This window comes from Mauremys reevesii, linkage group 7, assembly GCF_016161935.1.
Source record: "Mauremys reevesii isolate NIE-2019 linkage group 7, ASM1616193v1, whole genome shotgun sequence".
NCBI lineage: Eukaryota > Metazoa > Chordata > Testudines > Geoemydidae > Mauremys > Mauremys reevesii.
The window spans coordinates 110,214,067-110,235,698 of NC_052629.1; the positions used below are offsets into that span (position 1 = coordinate 110,214,067).

Below are 21,632 nucleotides of genomic sequence, written 5' to 3' on the forward strand. Positions count from 1 at the left end.
CAGCTAAAATAAAGGAATATTGCTTCTGTATCCAGAAAATACTCTAAAGAAGGACAACACTGGAAACTGACTATATTTTGAGGAGGACTTTTCAAACTACGTTCCTCCCTGAATTTTAATCTTGTTTTGCCTGTTCCCTAAGGCAGTTTCTATTCATGCACTCACAAGGCTGTCATTAGGAAGTTTCTAGAAGCTCTGATAGATAAAGTCTAGTGCTGCTGCTGACTCCAAAAGGTTCAGTTAGCTTGAGTGCTGTATGAGAGAGCACAGTATGGTTTGCATTCTCCCTCTCAAGCATATCACATTTGTACCATGCTCAAGATACAATGGACCAAAATCCAGTATCACAAGTCTATGTTTGATCTAAGTTGTAGTCAGATCCAATTCCATGTTTCCTCAGCCACCTTAACAGCAGGGGCTTAGGAAGAAATTTTAATACAAATAAAAATAATATTGTTTTAAGATCACACAGCCTTCCAATAACTTATGCGCTGTGTAAGGCATATTATAATAAAGTATTCATCCATTCACCACCAATTTATACTTATTAGCATGCAACTCAGGGGCTCATGTCAGCTTGTCTGATGCAAAACTGCCCCAGAGACAGAGATATCGTACCTGCCTCACATACTGAGCTACAGAAACATCTATTCGTGGGCTATAATTTTAGATCTTGACCTTCACTTAGATCTTCTCTAGCCTTAAATTGAGTAGGATTAACACAGCGGTGCATTTATGTGATTACCTGCTCTGTCAGTCTACGTGGCTTTTTTTTGTTTTATTTTTCCTCATAGCCTTCCTTCACAGCAACACACACACACACTGTGTGTGCTTAAGAATAAGTATGTAGCAGTCACTAGAGACTAGTTATCACTGTCTTTAACCCTGTTGTTTGATTGACTCACTCAGTTTTCTGATCAGTGTTACAGCTTGTTTGGATTGGGATCCTAAGTAAATATCAATTATGGAACCCATCTTCCCTCACCTCTACTGTTATTATACTTATGGTGAGATCTCTGTCTACTACTGCTGCTCACTAGCTACTGGCAATGCACTGAACAGTATACTTAGAAAACCTCAAAGATCACATAGATTAGGGCTTAACAGACTTGCTTTTGACATTAATCAAGAGAAAGTCCCAGAGTGCATAAGATTCAACATGGGCCAACTAGGACAATGGAAATTCTCCTATCAAAAACTGCTGTGATGAGGAGGAAGACCCTGAGCCTACCCACCCTTCAGATGAAAAAGTGGTCTGTCAAACTTCCTCTAGCCACAAAGTGCTGCTTCTGGGACAATGAAGTCTACCCACAACAAAAGGAGGAGGGAAACAAAGAACACATCATGGAAGGGGAGCACCTCAATGTTGGGATGAGCAGTCAAACTTAACCTGCAAAACTCTTGAAGCTTCCCCATTCACAGGTTTTAGACATCCCAGTTATACAGCTACCATAAAGCTTATCCACAATATCTAGTTTATCTGCGTAATGCAGGTATTTAAATCTGGCCTACGATTCAGACAAACATCTTATTGATGTCAATACTATAGGAGTTTCATGCATGCTGGCAGTATCCATATGTGATCTCTATGTATTAGGTCTTACATTCTAGAGCAGTTGAATGATGAAATTCATCTCACGTTATAACTATAAAATCCCTGAACAATTTTATTGGCCTCTGAGTTTTAAGTCAGTGCATATTGCTAACAAAGACAGTAAATGAGTCTTCACTTGTACAGTGCCTAAACTTGTTGCAAATCTAAGTTTTGGGGCACTTATATATCACTTCTTCATTTAAGACCCCATTGGGGGCTAATCAATCCATTCTCCAAACGCAAACATTAGGAGAATCACGATATTCCATTTCCAATGAGGATATTATGATTTCATCGTTATCCCATAGCTAGTGATATATTCCTGGGCAGTGCATCTCCCCAGTGATGCCCCCCGTAGATCTCATTTGCACATTTTTTATTACATCAACAGAAATTAGCTATTCGTGCTTCTGTCTTCATTTTTCTTTTTCCTACATAGTAAAAATAAAGCCCTGTCAGACTCATAATTATGATGCAACTAATATAATCTTTGAACCGTAGACAACTGCAGGGTCGCCCAGAGGATTCCGGGGGCCCGGGGTCTTCGGCGGCGGGGGGCCCTTCCGTTCTGGGACCCGCCGCCGAAGTGCCCCGAAGACCCGCGGCGGGGCCCCCCCGCCGCCGAATTACCGCCGAAGCGGGACCCGCCGCCGAAGTGCAGCCCTGTCTTCGGCGGTGGGGGGGCCCCCGCCGCGGGTCTTCGGGGCACTTCGGCGGTGGGTCCCGGAACGGAAGGGTCCCCCGCCGCCGAATTACCGCCGAAGACCGAGCTGAACATCGGCGGCGGGTCCCGCTCCGTCTTCGGCAGTAATTCGCCAGCGGGGGATCGTTCCACCCCAGAGCGGAAGGACCCCCCGCCGGCGAAGACTGGGAGCGAAGAAGCTCCTGCGCCCGGCCCCGCAAGAGTTTTCTGGGCCCCCCGGAGCGAGTGAGGGACCCCGCTCCAGAGGCCCCGAAAAACTCTCGTGGGGGCCCCTGTGGGGCTCAGGGCCTGGGGCAAATTGCCCCTCTTGCCCCCCCCTCTGGGCGGCCCTGGACAACTGATGCATTTTATTGGGAGACATTTCACAGTATTTGTATCAATTCTGCTTAAGCAATTAAAATAATATATATTGAACTTTTTCCAGTCCTATGAGAAAAAGAAATTGACATGAGTACAGACAAGCAATTCTAAACCATGCAAAAAAAGGACTGAGCTGGAATGAAGACTGAGGCTCTCTAGATGTTAATTGATGAACTTTAATGACTGGTTATCTAAATAAAGTGCAACAGAGATTGTTGGTGGAGCATTGTTCTGAGAGAAATGCTAGTAATTAAAGGCTCCAATTCTGCAAAGACTTGCATGTGGACTTGATTTTAAGCAATTGCATAAGTTGTTGCAGGATTGGGGTTTAAGTGTTATGCATTCCTAATGTCTGCAAGCCATATTGAAAGTTTTTGCCTTTATGTCAGATGCAAAACTAATGAACTGTGCTTGCATTTTGAATACATGCAAGAAGCTACTGCAAACAGTCTATGGACAAATAATATTTTTAGCAAAAAAATGTGATCAACACGTTTTCAAAAAAATCACACAGAGCTTGTGGTCGCTTTGCAAACAGAAAAAAATGCTAAATTCAATTAATTATTTTTTCCTCTGGATTTTTCATTCAGTTCTAATTTTTGTCTGGAGAAGTTTTTGAAAAAGTGCTATCATGGACAAAATTTTCAATGGGCCTCTGAAAGCATGCTCACAAAATGTGATGTCAGACAAAGGGGGTTGATCCTACAAAGACTTAAGTGACTGCATCTGAGTGACTTCATGCACATAAAGCCTGCTGGGGTCAATATGGTTATTCAAGCACTTAGTCTTTGCACCATAGGAACCCAAGTTTTGTATGTAGCACTTTTTTCACATGCTAATGATCACATCTGCAACCACAGCCTATCATGCTGATCAATATTGTCACATTGTTTCCTTGTACTCCCCTGTCAATCTGTCTACATCCATCTGCTGTCTCTTGTCTTATATTTAGATTGTAAGCTCTTTGGGGCAGGGACTGTCTTTCTGGTACGTGACTTGTAGGAACTATAAAACAAATAATAAAATAAAATAATAATTAATAATATTTTAGGTACTACTGTAGAGGAGGGCTGGTTTAAAAAAGAACACTCTAAAGACAGAACAGGTTTTCCCGCCAAACTACCTGGGAAGTATATCTAATTATAGCAGTAGTAAAAAAAAGTGGTGATATTAGTGACAATAAATGCTAGCACTGTTTGAGAAATGGAAATTCTTTAAAAAAAACAAAACAACCCACTCCTCTCCCGCAAATTCCAGGATGTGTTCCTTCATTTTTCATCCAAGTTCCAAGAGCTTGGGAATTTTACAACCAGCTCTAAAAAACTTTCCTTTTTTTGTAGTATTTTAAACTTAACACAGTACTGTGCTGTATTTTGGTTTTTTTTGTTTGTTTGGGGTTTTTTTTTTGTGTCTCTGCCACTGCCTGATTGCATACTTCCGGTTCCAAATGAGATGTGTGATCAGTTCATAACTCTGAGGTTCTACTGTAGTTTCAAATCATTTTCATTGTTAAAACCTTTCCTCTGAAATACATTTTTATTTCAGACTTTCATCAATTGTTTAAAGACCATCTGATGCTTGTGAAAGACTTTGAAAACCGTTCTATTTAGAGACAGTTTTGCCTACATATCATGTTTTCTGTCTCTCTCTTCCCCTCACATCACTTGCATGAAAGCGGGATCTTTAGTGCTTCACAGTTCATCTGCTCCTGCCACTTAGTCTTCATTCAAAGTCATAATTCCCAATTCATGATACCACATTTAATAGAGATGATTATGCTATCATAAACAGAGTTAGGACTTCAAATGAGGGGAAAGCAGCAGGAGTAGCTTAGACCAATCACTGGAGTCTCTCTTTTAATGCAAATACCTATAGTATTAAAAATATGAAAGGGAAGAAACTGCCTTATACATAGTCAAATTTTGGATCAAAATCCATGTAGGCATAAGTACAAAACTAATACGCTAAATCAAGTAGTTAAATTCTGCAGAATCTACTATACACTGTTGAAATGCAGTGCCCAAATTCTAGGGAGCTGATGAGCGCTTGTAAATACAGAATTGCAGGCACTGCATGAGTTGCAACAAGGAGTGGAGAAAAAGGAGGAAGAAGGCTATATGGTTATGGTGAACAACAAAACTTAAAACAAATGAAAAGGACCTAAGAATTCCATCAACTCCTATTTAAATCAAGGTCACACTATGATTACATTGCGATATACTGTAATTACCATGGATATTTGGTCTTCAAATTGTAATTAACAAGGATTTTTATAAGCAGAAGGTTAACTTCATGACTGAGTTACTTATTCCCCCAGTTGCATTCTTTTAAAACATATATTGTTAGAATCTGGATATACAAACCATTGAAAACTATTTCCATTGATAATTGAAATTTGAGAAAGCAAAGTAAGAAAAATACTGCTTGAGAACTGATTAGAGTTTGATATAAGGAGATTTATTTTGTATATTTTGACATGATGTTGACAATTTGTTTAACGTGTATAAAACTTTACCTTTTTAATCTCAGTGTCATTAAATAATGAATGTCTGACCCATTCTTTCCACAGCTGTGAAAATTTAAATCAATAAAAATAGAAAAAATTCTTAAACCCATAATTTGTGCAACTGCGAAAAAATGCTTAAAAATAAAACATTGATATTATCCATCAAAATTATACAAAATAAATATAGAATTTTTCCAAGCTTGATTATATATGTGACCGCCTAGTAGAAACCTCCTAACCATGTTGCTATACATTTATGCAAAAATATTTAATCTGAGCTCACCCAGAATACATTGATTATTCCCATTTTATGCACATGGGAATACACCTATTTTTTGGATAATTCATACCTTTCTCTATTGAACAACAAGCAGAATTTGTCCCACAAGATGTATCCGAAGAGTGATCTTGCCAAAGTTGTCCTTGAGGCATCAGTAGCTTTTTGGTTTACTAGTTTGTTGATTTGCAACTTGGTCAGTTTCTTATATCATTAGATTAGTCATGGGTTGATGGGGAGTTGTTTGTATATAAAGCATTATAATTAACAATTGTACAATATCTGACTTTGGTATTTTTTAAATATTTAATGAAGTCTCTTAGAAGTAATAGGAAATTCAAGTTAATCATAAATTAAAATCTGTAAAGTCAGTTTTTTTCCTCCCCCTTGAATGAATAAAGCTGTACAATTAGCCCACTTTTATAAATGTTAACTGATATATAGAAAGTGCTTTTTCTAATGGGGAATTTTGTCATGTAACTTAGTTTTGTACTGAGGTCATTGCAAAGTTATAGAATGTGTGAACTGGAAGAGAATGAACAGTGGAATGTTCAGATATTTATATACATTAAACCTTTCCTTGTTACCATGACATCAAGACTTCCAGACCTATTTTCTCAACATATACTGTATCTTGATTTTCATCTCTTTCACAGAATCATGTGATCAACGGATCCATTAAGTACTAAATATATTGCACTGATTTCATATCAGCCATAGTTACTAAATTATTTTCAATGTCAACACAACCTAGTATTTCAATATTCCAGCACTGCAGCACATCCATACAGCTACTGTGCTTGATTCTTAATTGTTCAGTATAGTGTAGGTTTTTAATAAAAACAGCATTCAAGGAAGTGAAAACTAAAATGTAATCTCAGAATGATTACCACTGTAAGGGTTCTCTAGTGAGTGTGATAGTCCTCCCACTGGATGATTATTTTTATGCTGTAATAGAAGAACATTAAAAATATGCATCAGCACTAAAAATTCAGTACAAAACTCGACCTTTCTATTGACTTTTCCTTGACGGGGGGTGGGGGGCAGGGGGAGGCAAAAGATAGGATACAGCTTCCTATTCATTACTGTTTGAGATCATTTGTGTCAAGTTGATGCCAAAGGACTCTTTTTCCTGGAATTTTTTCTATCTAAGAAGTTTCTGCAGGCTGTATGGAGGTGCGGTCTTTTATACAGTATAGTGGTCTATGTTCTAAGGAGATGCAATTGACCAACTTTTCCCTTGAAAGCAAACATTCTATCTTCCTGAGAGTCTGCCTCTATAAGCAATTTCGGGGTCGGGTCCCGCCGAGCCGGCTCAGAGGCCGGGGGTCCCACCCTCCAGCAGCAGAGTTCTGGGCCAGACCTCGCCTGTTGGACTGACAGCCGTTAGGGCAGGGCCCAGGCCAGCCTAGGCCGGCTGAGGGCAAAACAGGGGCAGGGCAGGCAGCAGAGGGGGCTGGGCAGGCTGGCTGGGGGGCAGGGCAAAGGCCTGGGCCAGGGGCCAAGGGGGGGCAGGCAAAGCAGGGGGCAGCAGCAGGCAGGCCTCCTGGAGCAGGGGCTGGGCAGGCAGGCTGGGCAGAGGCCCAGGCTGCAGGGGCAGCAGGGCCTGGAGCAGGGGGCAGGGGGCAGCCAGGCAGCCAGGGGCTGGGGGGCAGGCAGAGGGGGCAAGCAGTGGGGCAGGCCAAGCAGGGGCTGGGGCAGCTCTGGGGGGGGGCAGGGGGCAGGGGGCAGCAGCAGGGGGCAGGCAGGGCCTCTGGAGCAGGGGCTGGGCAAACAGTACAGGCCCAGGGGGGGGAGGGGCTGGGCAGGGCAGGGGCTGGGCAGGCCCAGGGGCTGGGCAACAGCAGGGGGGCACACAACAGCTCAGCACAGAGTTCAGGGCAGGTTCACAGCAGTTCAGCAGAGAGGCTCAGGCAAGTCAGACAAAGCTGAGCTGCAACCCAGCAGCTGGGAGGCAGCCCTAGCTCAGGGCAGCAAGCCAATAGCAACACAGGCGCAGGGCGCCGCGGGGCAAACAGCAGGCAGCAGGGGGAGCAGCAGGCTCCAGAGCAGCTGTGCATGGGTGAGGTGAGGGGGAGGGGGGTGGCAGGAGGGGCACACTCCCCCAGTCCCCCCACCCCACCCACCGGCCTTAGGCCGGCGGGGGGGCGCAGCCTGCAGTCAGTGCCACCCCTGCAACACAACACACTGACACACACACGACAGCTGCCAGTCAGTCACGCCCCCCCCCCAGGCCACTCTCCCTCCCCCCTCCTCTCCTCGGCCACCACCACAGTCCAGGCTCAGGTCAGTCGGCGGCTCGGGGCGGCGGGCGGGGAGCTCCTCCGGCAGCTCCGGCGGACTGTTTGGCGGTTGGTTGGGGGGGCCCTCTGCGGTGGGGGGGCTTGGGGGGCTGCTGGGGGGCGGGGGGGGCCTCGGGGGGGGGGGGGCGGGCTTGGCGGGGGGTGGTAGCGGCCCTGGGGGCTCCTCCCGGCTCCTCCCACGGCCCGGCCCGGCTCTCTCCTCCTCCGCGGCGCGCGGGAAGGGCGGCCAGGCAGGGGGCAGCTACAGGGCCGAGGGAGGAGCCCACCCCGAGAGCCCGCGCCAGCACCTGCTCGGCGGTGGGCTGGCTGGCCTCTGAGCTTGGGCGCCTTTCTTTTTTTACTCCTGCCCCCCCCCTCCGGGGCGGGGGCGGGGCCTGAGTGGAAGTTCACCCCACTGCGGTGCAGGGCAGGCAGCTCCTGCCGGGCAGGAGGGGAGCCACACCGACTCACTACAGCAATATAGATTAGTTTCAGGGATTCCTGGCTTGGGGCACAGTTTCTTCAGGCTGCTGGCAACTGGCACAATTTAGAACAGCTTGAGGGTTTCTCTACCTCTTGTTCGGGAATTGGAAGATGCAGAGTGAGTCCAGGGTGAGGGAGCACAAATAATGGCAAAAAGACACTTCTACAAACACGCATTCCTCTTGAATTGTGCTGTGAACTACTTCGCTTCTGCTTCCTTCTAGCCACTCAAGTGAGTTGCCAAGATGGATTCCAGACTTTTCCCCACTGAAATAAAATGCCTCTATTATAACCTATTTCTATGGTAAATAAAGTCAGAAGATGATTTAAGTTTTCTTTTTCTGATTTTTTAACATTAGTCTTATTGTGATAAGCATACTGTTCCAGTCTTTCCAGGCTCAATACTTTCTCCCTTACCTAATATCTGTCTGCTGAACAAAGTAATGAAAGTGCCCTCAATTAGAACTATTACAACAATTTACCAAGACTAATAGTTATACCTGTATTATTACATAATTAAAAACTTTATTAGTCTTTCTGTTAACTCCCATTACAACAAAGCTGAGATTCCAAATGGGACAATCACTCATGGTACGTATAATATATATTGTTTGTTATATATAGTGTATACATTTTAAAAAGGGCCCAGCACTGATTTAACACACAAAATAGAACATTCGTGTCACTTGCATAGCAGGATGAACTACAGGAAAATATTTCAAATAATGCTCAAAGTAGAAATGAATCACTCTATAGGTTGAATTCTCACGTTTTTCAGTCAGAAACCAGCCAACAGTAGCAAGTGGAAACAAATGTATTATTACAATCTCATATTTCCCAGCCAGTGTTCTGGAAGAATGGTCTCTTTTAGCTGTTAACACAGCCCCATTATCCTAAAGATGTTAAAATATGCAAAACTAAGCCATGTACACATATATCAATGATTATTTTTATTTAATTAGGCCTTAAACGTGCCACATTGACACCTGTGAAAACTGAACTCCTCCATTTAGAGAACAAATACAGGAACAGAGAAAGTTTCCTCAGATTAACATAATAAATTTGCCTGAAACCTGACTTGAATAATCTAAAGCTGAAATTTGCCTTCCTTTACGAGTCCAATTCCCTTCCACAATCATCCTGTAAAAGCATCAAAAAGAGGGCATTTCCACTTCAAATTTTGTATGGACGCTCTGTGATTAGGACTTTTTTGGCCCGCTCTTTAGGTGTTTCAGAAACAACATTATTCTGGGATAGGATGGAGAATCCACCAGAGCAGTTGGAAAATTGTTTCAGTGGTTATTCTCAGCATTAAAAATTTATGCTTTATTTCCAGTCTGAATTTCTCTAGTTTCAGCTGCTAGCTATTGGATAGTGTTATATACCTTTCTCTGCTGGATTGAATTAAATATCCCCCCCCCATGTAGGTACTTTTAGAGTGTAATCAAGTCACCCCTTAACCTTCTCTTTGTTAAGCTAAATAGAATGAGTGCTTTGAGTCTATCACTGTATGACATCTTTTCTAATCCTTTAATTATTCACGTGACTCTTCACTGAACCCTCTCCAATTCATCAATATCCCTGTTGAATTGTGGGCACCAAAACTGGACAGTGTTTCAGCAGTGGTTATACCCAGGCCAAATATAAAGGTAAAATAACCTCTATAATCCTACTCAAGATTCCCTTGTTTACTCATCCCATTATTTCATTAGCTTTATTTGGACACTACATCAAACTGTGAGCTCATGTTCAGCTGATTATTCACACAACCCCCAAATCTTTTTCACTGGGACCAGACAACTGAAAGTGTCTGATATGATATGTTCTTTACCCTCAAGACCCACATCATTGTTTCCCCTTCACATCTTTTTGCATAGAAGAGGATGCTCTGACCTTTCAATCTACCTGAAATAGGATCTTTATATTTCCAGGATTTGACTAAACAACATTAGAATAAACCCAGATTTAAGCAGTTTTAAATACATTTCTTATACATAAAGGGATTTCTTTAAAACACTAGATATATTGCATGATTAAGCCAGATTTTCTTATGACCATCTCCAGCCTTCATCTATATTTTTGAGTGTTCATTGTTCCCAAGGAGAAAGGAAATAAAAATAAAGTGATTTGTATATAGAACAAACCTGGCAGCATTTTTCATGCACCATATATGGCAGACTAGTATACAGCTGAGAGAATATAAAACTTTCCCATTAAATCAAAAGGTTCACTCTTCAAAACCAACAATGCAGATTCAGCAGCAGAAACCCTGATGGAATCTATATAAAATTCAAATGGCCAGAGGTACAGCTTGAATAGTCATATTCCCTGCAGAGAACCCTACCACAGGAAGAGCATTTTTCTTACTTTTAGATGTTTAGATAGCAGAGATACTGAATTACCCTTTAGAAGTGGTCCATGCAGGGCCAGGGATGAGGCCTGTTGGTGCGTAAGTTTGCAAGAAGATGTCAATACTTCACCTGTTCTGTGACCAAATAGAGGAACTTGGCATCGAGTGCTGCACTGGGCCTTCCATAGTCAGAAATTTAAAATGTGGCAAAACTCAGTCTCCATTTGGAGACACAAAGTACAATGTAACTGTTAAGGGCTGCTGCCTTGACTCACAAGTAGCCCCTTTGATTTCCAATGGAAGTCATTAATGGAGTAAAGAAATAATCAGGATAAGTGGCAGAATCTGAACCTACATTATTAGAGAGCAACCACCACCTCCATTTTTGTGGTTTGAAAACTGCTTTTATTGAAAGTATGAAATCCAATTAGCTTGTGACTAGTACTGAAAGAAACATCAATTCAAGGTATGGAGCAAAATAATGAGCACTATTATATTGTAGAGTTACACAACATCCACACTCATATTTGCAGCCTTTGTATAATATTTCTGTGATATTAGCCTTGGAGGTCATAGACTCCTAGAGTTTCAGGTCAGAAGGGACCACCAGAGCATTTAGTCTGACCTCCTGTATATTATAGACCACCCACACCATCCAGGCACACTAAACTCAGCCACTAAAATTAGACTAAAGTAATATAGTCCACAAGAGACTAGACTATTATGTGTGGGTACCAAATTATATTGCATATAACTCACTCATGTAACTATAATGTGAGTATCTTGTAAATCTGTGTGTAGCACCTCCCGAGGCGTGACTCAAGCCTCCTCCCTTCTCTCTCCATGGTGCTTGCTATCACCAATATTTGGAGGAGCTTCTCCCCTCTCCTGGCTTAGGTCCTAGGTTCTTTTTCTTGGGCCTGGTGCCTCCACTCAACGTGACTCCTCAGTGTACCATGCAGAGTGGTGCTGTCCTTTGAGAAAAATCAATACAACTAGCTGACAAGGAGTATAAAGCTCATTATACAAAAGGACAATAAAGTACATAACAAAACCCTAGCAAATGAGCGACATGCCCAAAATAACAGTATAACAAAGGGACAGGCTCTCTAGAAGAAAATGGTTAAGGTTAACTAATAAACATAAAATAAGCCAGTTCCCTGCCTCCCAAAAGTCACAAACTCCTCCCAACCCCCCAACAATCTGCCTGACACCTTTCCTGAAGAAGATGACAGTCTGAGGTGCTGTCTACAGAAACAGAGTGTTGCAGTGCAGTGGTGATGGTCAGCTTAAATAAAAAGCACTTTACTTTATTCTACACCCTTGTGTTCGGATAATTAAAAGTAAGAAATACAAAATGGAGTCTGTGACGTGTGACTTCAGGATTCAGTCCTTGTTTACCTCAGGCACTGACTCAGAGCTAGCCCCAACTGGTTAGAACTGGATTTTCCCACCTTTGGGCTCCGGATATTTCCTCTGTTTTCCCGTCCAAATCCCTGAAGGTTCTATTACCTCAGACGTGTTTGGCACGGCCATTTGGAACAGACCACTTTTTCCTGCCTTGACATCTAAAAGGACTGACTCCTGTGTGAATGAGGCTGCTGTCCATCTGAGCGGCAGCCTGTGTGTGGTACAGGCCTCATCGTGGTTCCGACCATATTGACGAGAGCGACACCTATCCCAAAGACACCGGAGAAGACCTTCAGCACCTACCTGATCCTGCTGTTCCATCTCCAGAGGGCTTCTCTTCCACAGAGATCACCATTCATCCGTTGGACTCCTCAGAGTTCCTCCTTGACAGCTTTCCACTAGCTCAATAGTAGAGGTCCTGAGCATCACCACCGCACACAACCCAGCACCTAGACGGAGTAGGAAGACATCTATTTTGTTCTAGGGTATTTGGCCAAGGGAGGGATTTATCTGGGTCCGGGCTTCATGCCCCACTGAAGTCACTGTCACTATTGTTATTGTCACTGGTTCCAGTGCAGTTTGCATTTGTGGTTTTCTTCCCCTTTCCTATTAATTGTATATATGTTTAAGTGAATTTCAGTGATCATGGGTTAAAAGGGTAAAAACTGAGTTAGGAGTATCCTGCAGCAAGATCACCCTTGTCCTCGCCCAGAGCTGCCCATGGAGATACTGAGGTAAATATCCAGTAACAACTGGCCTCAGTCCTCCCCGTGTGATTTGAGGTCTGTTCACACAGGGCCCGGAGAGGAAGTAAAGGTGGGCAGGAGCCAGATAGAAGTGACTTGGGTTGGGGATCAGATCCTTTTGTCACTCAGTTCCGCTGGGGTACTCTATACATAGAGAAATTCCCCTGCTATGGTAGGACAAATTCCCTGTTTACACACTGCTGTGAGGAGGTCCTTGCACGGAATTCAGCCCACATAGTGCCTTCCCATGTGTGTTTATGTGGCGTGGTTTGATACTGCATGCTTTAATTGAATGGTCAACAGTTTTCCTTTAGGTGAGAAGACAAGTACAGAGCATAAAACAAGCAAAAGTGAACTAATATCTTGTATCCTTTTTAAAAAAAAAATATTTTTAATAATGTTTGCTCCTAAATCCATGAAATCTTTAAGCAGATTTACTACACAATGTGTACATGTATCTAATTAAAAAAAACTCAGCATAATCAGTTGCGGATTATCTGATACAAGTTTAGCCCTCTTTCTCCTGCTATTTTTGTGAACAATGTTATTAAAAGAAAATCAAATTAAGGTTGAGAAATAAATGCATAATGTATCAGAGTATGAAACAGACAAGTGCACCGAGTATATAGCTGTAGGAAAAAGACAAAAAATATGGTAAGAAAGAGCTTCAAAGAATATCTTATATTTCATGAACATGTTTATCTTTTATTCTTCCTTTTTATTTTTTTTATGTGAGACCAGTCTTAAAACGAGAAGATAAAAACAAATGTCTGTCTTCTTTTTTCAGATATGACGCGAGTACCTCAGCCTCCCTCAATACGTAAACAACTGAATTACTTTCCTTAAGAGTGTCTCTTACCAGAAGACAGTATGACTTAGAGAGAAAAAAACAATAGCTAAACAATCATTTTTAATTTACCTCAGAATGTCTCACATTTCCCCCCTCCTGTATGTAAACTGGCTGTCAAAATAATTGTAGCCCACTTTGCAAAGTATATTCAACCATCAGTTCTAGATATTTTTAACCAGACACTACAATAAAATGAAAGGGTTTCAAAACAAACAAAATAAAACTCTGGCTGCTTGTAATCACCATTGGACAATGCTTTGCTGTTTGTAAAAATGAAACCACAATTGTGACCTCAGTGATATCTCACACACATCAAATGAAGTTGGTGGTTTGACACCAACTACTTAGTAATAAATGCAACATTTCTATAGTACCTTATGAATGTCTTCTGTGCTGTTCAGGGAATTGATGTAAGATGTCGCCACTCACACCATATATGTCATATGTATGGTGAGGCTTTGCAAGAACAAAGAAGGAGGAAAAAGAGGTCAGTCCCCCAGATCAGTCAACTCAGCACAGAAGCTGAGCATGAGCTAGGTGCACTGATCTCTTTTAATGCAGGCAAATATTTTGAGTGTGATGATTACTTAGGTCTACTGCTTATTGTCATGGCCCTTCTCAAAGGTTCTGGCTCCTTTTTTTAGATTTGGGTCCCACATAAAAAAGATCCTTTTCACCCCCCCTTATAAATACAGCTACAGTAACAATGATAGAAAGATGACATTTACCAGTACACAGGCAATCCTGCAAAATAGCTTAGACTAAGTTAGATAAAATATTTCCCATTACCCAAATAGGAATTTGTCAGCAGTCTAGGACTAACACCTTGACACTTGCAAAAATAGGGCTGTTAGATTCTATATTTGCATAAATGGCTGGGACCTCAGTTTTATGACTCATGGGTGGCAGCGGCTAAAGTGACAAAGTGTTGAATTTCTTTTATGCTTAATGTCACAGTGCATCACTCATAGTGGGCAAATGCCTTCTCTAAATATGCTTGCAGCTGTATTTACTTGTCACACGAGACAAAAACATGCACCCAGCACATTTTAAAATAAAATTGTATGTACATTTTATTGCTCAAAAAAGGTATTAGATGATATCATGCAAGAATGAACAAGTATAATATAGACAGTGGAAATGCAAGCACTCTTATTTTGCCTTAAGAACATACCTAATCCCAGAGCTATTGGAACAATATTTATGGGTTCATTTCCCTTGACTGTTCAAAACCCGACTGTCTACTTTGAGCAACAGTAATGACAACTGTGCTGATATTTTTAGTACTATAACTGGATTGACATTACCAGCCCACATTGACTCAAATCAGGAAGACAAAGAATTCACATCCAGTCCAAACTTCAGCATCAGCATTTCAACTAGAGGTGGTCAAAAATTAGGAAAAGCTATTTTGTGAAAAGTTTCAAAACGTTGAAGTTGTTGCCATTTCATGGCGTTCAAAATGGACTAATTTCCCCTTTTTGCTCCACCCCTTTTTTGGCTAAGTTTTCCATAATATTTTTAAATCAAAATAATGTTTGCAATTGCTTTTAAAAAATCTTATTTGCTGAAAATCCAGTTTTCAGTAAGAAAATGTGAGTTTTGGTAACCAAAATATTTAAATAATGATGTCCATAATCTGCCTTAAAAACTGGAAATTTGGCAAAAAATGGAAAATTTGATTCTACTGACAATTTTGCACAGAAAGTTTTATTTTTGAAAAACACTATTTTCCATTGATACAATTTTGTGAAAAAAAAACAAATTAAACGCACTGGAATTTCAGCTATTTCATTTGTTTCATTTCTGTTTCAACTACATGCAAGGAGAAGCTGGTATACTGAAAATAATGCATCAGCAATTATAGAACCCAAAAGGCAACATATATCATTGAAGATAAAACCTCCATTTTTAGAGCCCGCTTTATCCTTTTTTTTTAAAAGCTCAGTAGGAGGAAGAATAAATGTTCATGTTTTGTCAAAACAAAACAACAACAAAAAACCATGAACCAGGACAAAGTAGTGTCAGTAAGACCAACATGAGCTGTCAAACTATCTACAATGTGAAATCATCCAAGGTTTCAAAAATGAACAAAACCTGCTGAAGACAGATTAAACAGCAAGTCAAGAACTGGGGCGGGGGTGAGGGCGAAGTAGAGAGAGAAAAAAAATCTGTGCATTGAAAATCTTACACTAAGAGGTTCTAATACACAAGTAGCAGAGGCAGTCAAAACTAAGTAAGGTTCCTCTAAAATTAAAATGTAAAGGCAAAAGTTAACAAACATAGTTGTATTGTTCGGTAAAAACTTTCAGCATAGGAAACTAAAAGAGAGGACAAACCTGATTCTGATATCACTTACATTGCTCATAATAGAATTACCATCATGGATTTAGATGGAGTCATGCATAGTTTCCTTCAGCATAAAGGAGATTAAAAAAAAAATCAAGCCTTTATAAATACACTATATGTGGAAGTTTGCAGCACCTGCCACAAAAATTCCTAAAAACAGAAGTTTTGCTGCTAACTTACAATTCAACTTTTTACAATATTGTGGTGTATGAACATGGAAAAGGTGGACTTTTTATTGACCTCAAAGAGAAAAAAAATCTTGATAGCTGATCACAGTAGAAGATTGCTGAAGAACGGGCAGTTCTACTTTGTGTAGTTATTAAGAAAACTACTTTTTTCCTCCTTTCATTCTTGCTTCAAGCAATGGTTCAGCACAATTTAAGAGTTTCCAATTCAGTGAGTGAAAAGTTCAAGTTTCTTTATTTTTCTGGGGCAAGAAGGGCAAACTCCAAAACAGAAACACCCTCCCTTCAACAGATCATGATATTTTTCTGATATATGAGCTCAAATTCTGTGTTTGTTTAAAACTAAAAAGCATCACCAGGACATAGTGCAGTTTAAAAAATGAGGCAGCCCCTGATCTAATCATAAAATTTACAATACAACTATTAGAAATTATGAAGCTTTTGTCAGAGCAAAATATGTCTAATCGCAAGACATGGGGCCAGATACCCAGACTTGGATGAGCTTCCCCAATCTTAGGACCTGCTGGATGATAGATAATGCTAAGCCTGAAAGGAGACTAAACCAGCCACCAGTGTAACTTCCAACAACGTAAGGGCCATTCTCAATAATGGCAGCTATAGTTTTCCGCTGGTAACTCCTAGTGGAGCTCGTTGTGCATGGGCTTTGTGCCTTCCTGTCACCATTCCACCTAGGAACATCATGCAATACCCCACATATGTGCCTGAGAAGGCTGGAGTGGGTGGTAGAAAGATGGCTATGCCAGCTTCCCGCCACATGGAGATTCCCCCTTCATCAGGGGAATCCGAAGGCTGCCCTGCTAAAGTAGGTTTCTATCACCCTTTTTTTGGCTAACGAAGCCAGAGGTCAAGATTGGGTCCATGATTCTGTTACTAGCCCATGGCTCAAAGATTTTCTTTATTTAATCAGTATTATAAATAAATCATTAAGTCTAACTGATAAAGAAGAGTCTCACACTCAAAATAGCATATTTTCCTTGAAAGCTGCATTTTTACATGGATGAAACATGCCTGTGACAGGGTGCTTGGCAAGAACTTCTGACTCAGCCTTCTGTCATGCCAGCTCCCATTAAGAGAAGTAGATTACAGCTGGCCAGAGAAAACCTGCACCTAATTGGGGAATGGGAGACAGCTGCCCGCCCGATTAGCCTGGGGCTATATAAAAGGCTGGGAGGAAAGAAGCCAGGAGAAAAGGGAGCGGAAGCAGAGTGATAGCTCTTCCCTCCTGGGTGCAGACACTAGAACCCAAGCTATGCATAGTGAAAAGGTGGTGGGAGCACAACCTGTAAATAAATGGCATCAAGAGTCTCCAAGTGACTTTGTCAGCAAAGCAGAGGCAGGAGCCAAGAGGGCCCTGCAGCGCTCTCTTACAATGCTCAATAAAATACCCAGCAAGATGACAGAGGGAAATTCCTCCCCCTGCCCCAATGGAGTTCCCTGAGTGAACAAGTGCCCAGGACTAAATTATCTCATATAGTAATAAATCACAAGGGACCCAAGGGGGCTTGACATCAGTGGTCTTTGGGTGATGCCCTTGGAGTGTCCCAAGTACTCTATTCATGTAAATACAGTTATCATTATAATAACGGTATTAGAGTTTATGATTTTGCCATAACTGACCATTGCTCTCACCTCAGTTTTCTACTGCTTACTGTCACTGCTATCAGCCTAATATGATGTACTGAAGGCAAGAGTGCTCGCATTGTATTTTCTCTTCTCACCTCTGAAAAATAAAGAATCTTGAACTTTTTCACTCACTGGAATTGAAAAGTATTTAATGGTGCTGAGACATTGCTTGAAGCAACAGATGGGGGGGCAAAGGAGGGGAGAATGACTACACAAATTAGCTGTGCCAAGTTTTACAGCTGCTTTCAGCTGGTAGCATTTATCAAGAGTTTTTCTATCTTAGATTTTTTTTTAAAGGAACATATTCTCTCAACGCTAAAATATTTTAAAAGTTGCATGGTATTTTAATTGGCATTATAACTCTATTTCATTAAATAGCTTTAATTTTACTTTAAAAAAAGGTGTTTTATTAAAAAGAATAGTTTAAAAGTGTGTGGGGAGACGGGTAATGTTAGGGGTGTACATGGACTGTGTCCTTCTACTAGTTAAAGTAGTTACTCATAGAATGATAAGAGAAGGGGAAAATGTTATAAATACATTTTCTCTACTATTGTGAATGTTTTCTCTCTTTTAAAGATATCTGGACAATTTTTAGATACTTTGCATTTTTACAGCACCTTTTGTCAGAGAAACCATAACAGTTTACAAAGGAGGATAACTATTATACACATTTCACAGATGAGGAAATTTAGGCACAGAGAGGTTAAAAAATTTGCTCAGGCCACACAGTGAGCCTGGAGCAGAATCAAGCTGGCACTCAAGTCTCCATATTTCTATTTGTTTATTGCCTTTATTTAGACTCTCTTGCCTTCAATTCCAACTCTTTAAAAGCCCTTTTAGCAGTGGTCCGATGGTCACTTTCAGCTCACATTTATTACATACGCGATGGCCCTGATTCTGCAATGGGATCCCCACATCTGCGGTTAATGTCGATGGGATTCTGGGTGAGTGTAAGAATCTGCCCATAAGGTCCTGAATGAAGGATGGAGACCTACATTTGGAAAATAAATAAAAATAAACAGGCTCAGACTGGAGCTCGGGCTCTGAAGCCAACCCTTTTCCCTTGGCGGTAGAGCCCAAGCCCCAGTCTGAGCCGCAACTCTTGGCATTGGCCACTGTCGGAAGACAGGCTACTGGGCTAGATGGACCTTTGATGGACCCAGTATGGCCGTTCTTATGTTCAAAAACTGTCTATCCAGATTTTTTTTTAAGAGCACTAGAGTGAGTTCCAACTAACCGAAGTCTGTCAACCTAGGCTGGGAGACTTGCTCCCCTTTTCTCTGAAATGATGTACAGAAGTATTTTTTGATGCTAGTGTGGACGACTTGGGTTCATGTAACTTGAAAAACTTAAAAAAAAAAAAACCTTATGATTCTGCATAATATCACCAGTAACATTTTTTTTGTGGGTTTCTGTTTACCATTTTCACTTTTGCTTCCTCCACCATTTGGCAACATTGTCAGTATTGTTTGGTTTTTTGTGAGTAAGCTTAGAAGTTCTGTTATCTCACTAAAGAATAGTTTGGGCTTTTGGAGACTACAAAAGCTTGGCAGGTTTTCCAGGATGGCATGACTTAAGCTTGTTGTTTCTATTTTTAAATTAAATACATTGTTACAGGAGAGGTTAGGTATGATGTACTCTATTCATATGAAAGGGGTGTTAACTTTGCACACAATATGATGGCTCTAAAACAAGATTAGCGTGCATTCTCAGGAAGGCAAGACTGCCTGATCAGGTCACCTTCAGGTTTTAGTTTGTTCAACCCTTTTGTTAACTGATCTAATTTTTTTCTCTAGGATTTCTAAGGACAAGGTTGAAAGGAAGTTGCAGTACTAAAGATTATTTATTAGTCTGCAATGATCCGAATCACATCTATACAGGATCCAGTGCAAACAATGAGTCCAAATCAAAACTGTCTCCAGAACAAGATATTTTAGTATTAGAGACATATTTCCCTTTTTCTGGCTCCTTGCCTAGCTGTGTAACTATGAGTCAGCTTGAAATAATTTGGAGATCTGTGTCTAGATTATACAGCATAACTGAAGGGGACTGAAGAGAACACCAGCGCCTGCATCTCCAGAGTTCTCTGTCCCCGGCAGGCATGGGGCCACGGCTTCTCTCCGGCTTAAGCCGCGTCCCAGCACCTGCCAGCGACCGAGAACACCGGCGCCTGCAGCCCCAGAGTTCTCTGACCCTGGCAGGTGTGGGGCTGCAGCTTGTCTCCCCTGCTGGGCACTGGCACCCGCGGGCACCACGTTGGGGACCACTGCAGTAAGACATCAGTAGAGCACGCTAAAGAGTCTAACGTAACCTGTGCAGTGTACCAAGAAGAGAGAGAGTCAGAAGAGGAAAGTATAAAATCTTTCTGGAAATTGTTTTTGTATGGTTCGAACACAGGTTGTGTATGCTGTGAATGCATAATCTCATTCTCACTATGTCTTCCCTCCATGCATCTTTCTATCATTTGTAACTCACTTACACCCTCTTATACTAGATTGTAAACTTCAGGGAAGATACCTTTTCTTATTTTGAATAGCACAGTAGGGTCCCTGATCCTTTTTGATGTAGGCATTACCAGATATAACAGTAAAATAGTAATGGGTTACATATTATACATTTATTTCATGTATAGTTTGGAATCTATAGGAATTCCAAAGTATGCTCAGAGCTTCAGCAGTAGATGTTTTTTGTGCAACTAGAAAAGGATTCACACACAGGGATACTACATATTTACATTCAACCGCGCCACAATGCACTTTCTGCAGGACTATGCCACAAGCAAAATATGTTATCTGCATATGCTTTATACTTTTTCCTAAATGATATCTGCAACTTCTAAAACCAACATTTAGAATGAAATATCTGCCCAGGCAGATAAGATATGGATATCTTACAGCCTCCTAGATTGTGATCATTTTGCCAGAGACTATGGAAGACCAGATGGTCCCAGCAATTTCAGATAAATATATGCAATAACTTCTGACATGTAAGAGGGATTTAGTGAGTCCAAGAAAAGGGTCCATTCCAAATATAGTTATGTAATATGGTTTTTTTAGAGAAGGCTAACATTTTTTGAATAAAACTTAATTCGGTAGAAAAATGAAAGTTCATGAAAAATCATCAATACTGTAAAAATATCTAATTTTTAGCAAATTGTTTTCCCAAAAACTTTATCAAACCTTGTTATAAAATGGTATTGAACTGTTGCTGAGTCTAACTGATAATGAAGTAAACAACTAGAGAACAGATACATCAAATAGTCTGAGTCCAGTCAAAGATAACTCACGTAGCTAAAATTTCCAACGTCAAGAATGCTCACAAACTATTTTCCAAAATTATTTGGAAATTAACTGGAAAAAAATCAAGACAGTCATATACACTGTTCATTTAGCAAATGGGAAAATGAGGCAAAATTCATTAAATTATTCGCTGCAAATTATTCATTCAACTCTATTTCTATTTCATTGCTGACTCAGATTAATGACCACTATGGGGATTTTAGCCTGCTATGAATATTCAGTGTATGCTATTTCCTTGTAAGTCTTTAGATGGAAAAGCAAGCATATTAACTGATGGTGAAATGTTTATTAGGAGCCAAATATATCACAGAATGTGTACTGGGCATGGCCCTGTCACTTAAAGGCATCACCTTGATATGCAAAGTTATGATGTATTATGAAAAAGTTCCCCCCACTGAAAATTTAGAGCAATAGAAAGTTGTTAAAACAATGAAATCTTCTAAAACACCTAGTCATCTGTGGAGCATGGCCTATGGAGGTGTGTACAAGTCTCCTCCATAGAGCTCACATATTTCCTGCTTTGTACGTTATAAATAATAGATATCTGTAAAAAGTCCAAAAAAATCCATGTTTTGTTTGGCTTATTTTGTCGAT

At 41.0% G+C, this 21,632-nt stretch overlaps 1 protein-coding gene across 13 annotated transcripts in view; it reads right to left on the reverse strand.

Moving 5' to 3' along the window:
• GRM7 (glutamate metabotropic receptor 7) overlaps nt 1-21,632 on the reverse strand; it is a 1,280,044-nt gene that overhangs the window by 582,477 nt on the left and 675,935 nt on the right. For all 13 annotated transcript variants that reach the window (XM_039481474.1, XM_039481464.1, XM_039481463.1 and 10 more), the window contains one exon: nt 12,269-12,414. In XM_039481474.1, coding sequence (XP_039337408.1) covers nt 12,269-12,286 — 18 coding nt within the window. In that variant the 5' untranslated portion in view covers nt 12,287-12,414. The remainder of the gene's footprint in view (nt 1-12,268; nt 12,415-21,632) is intronic.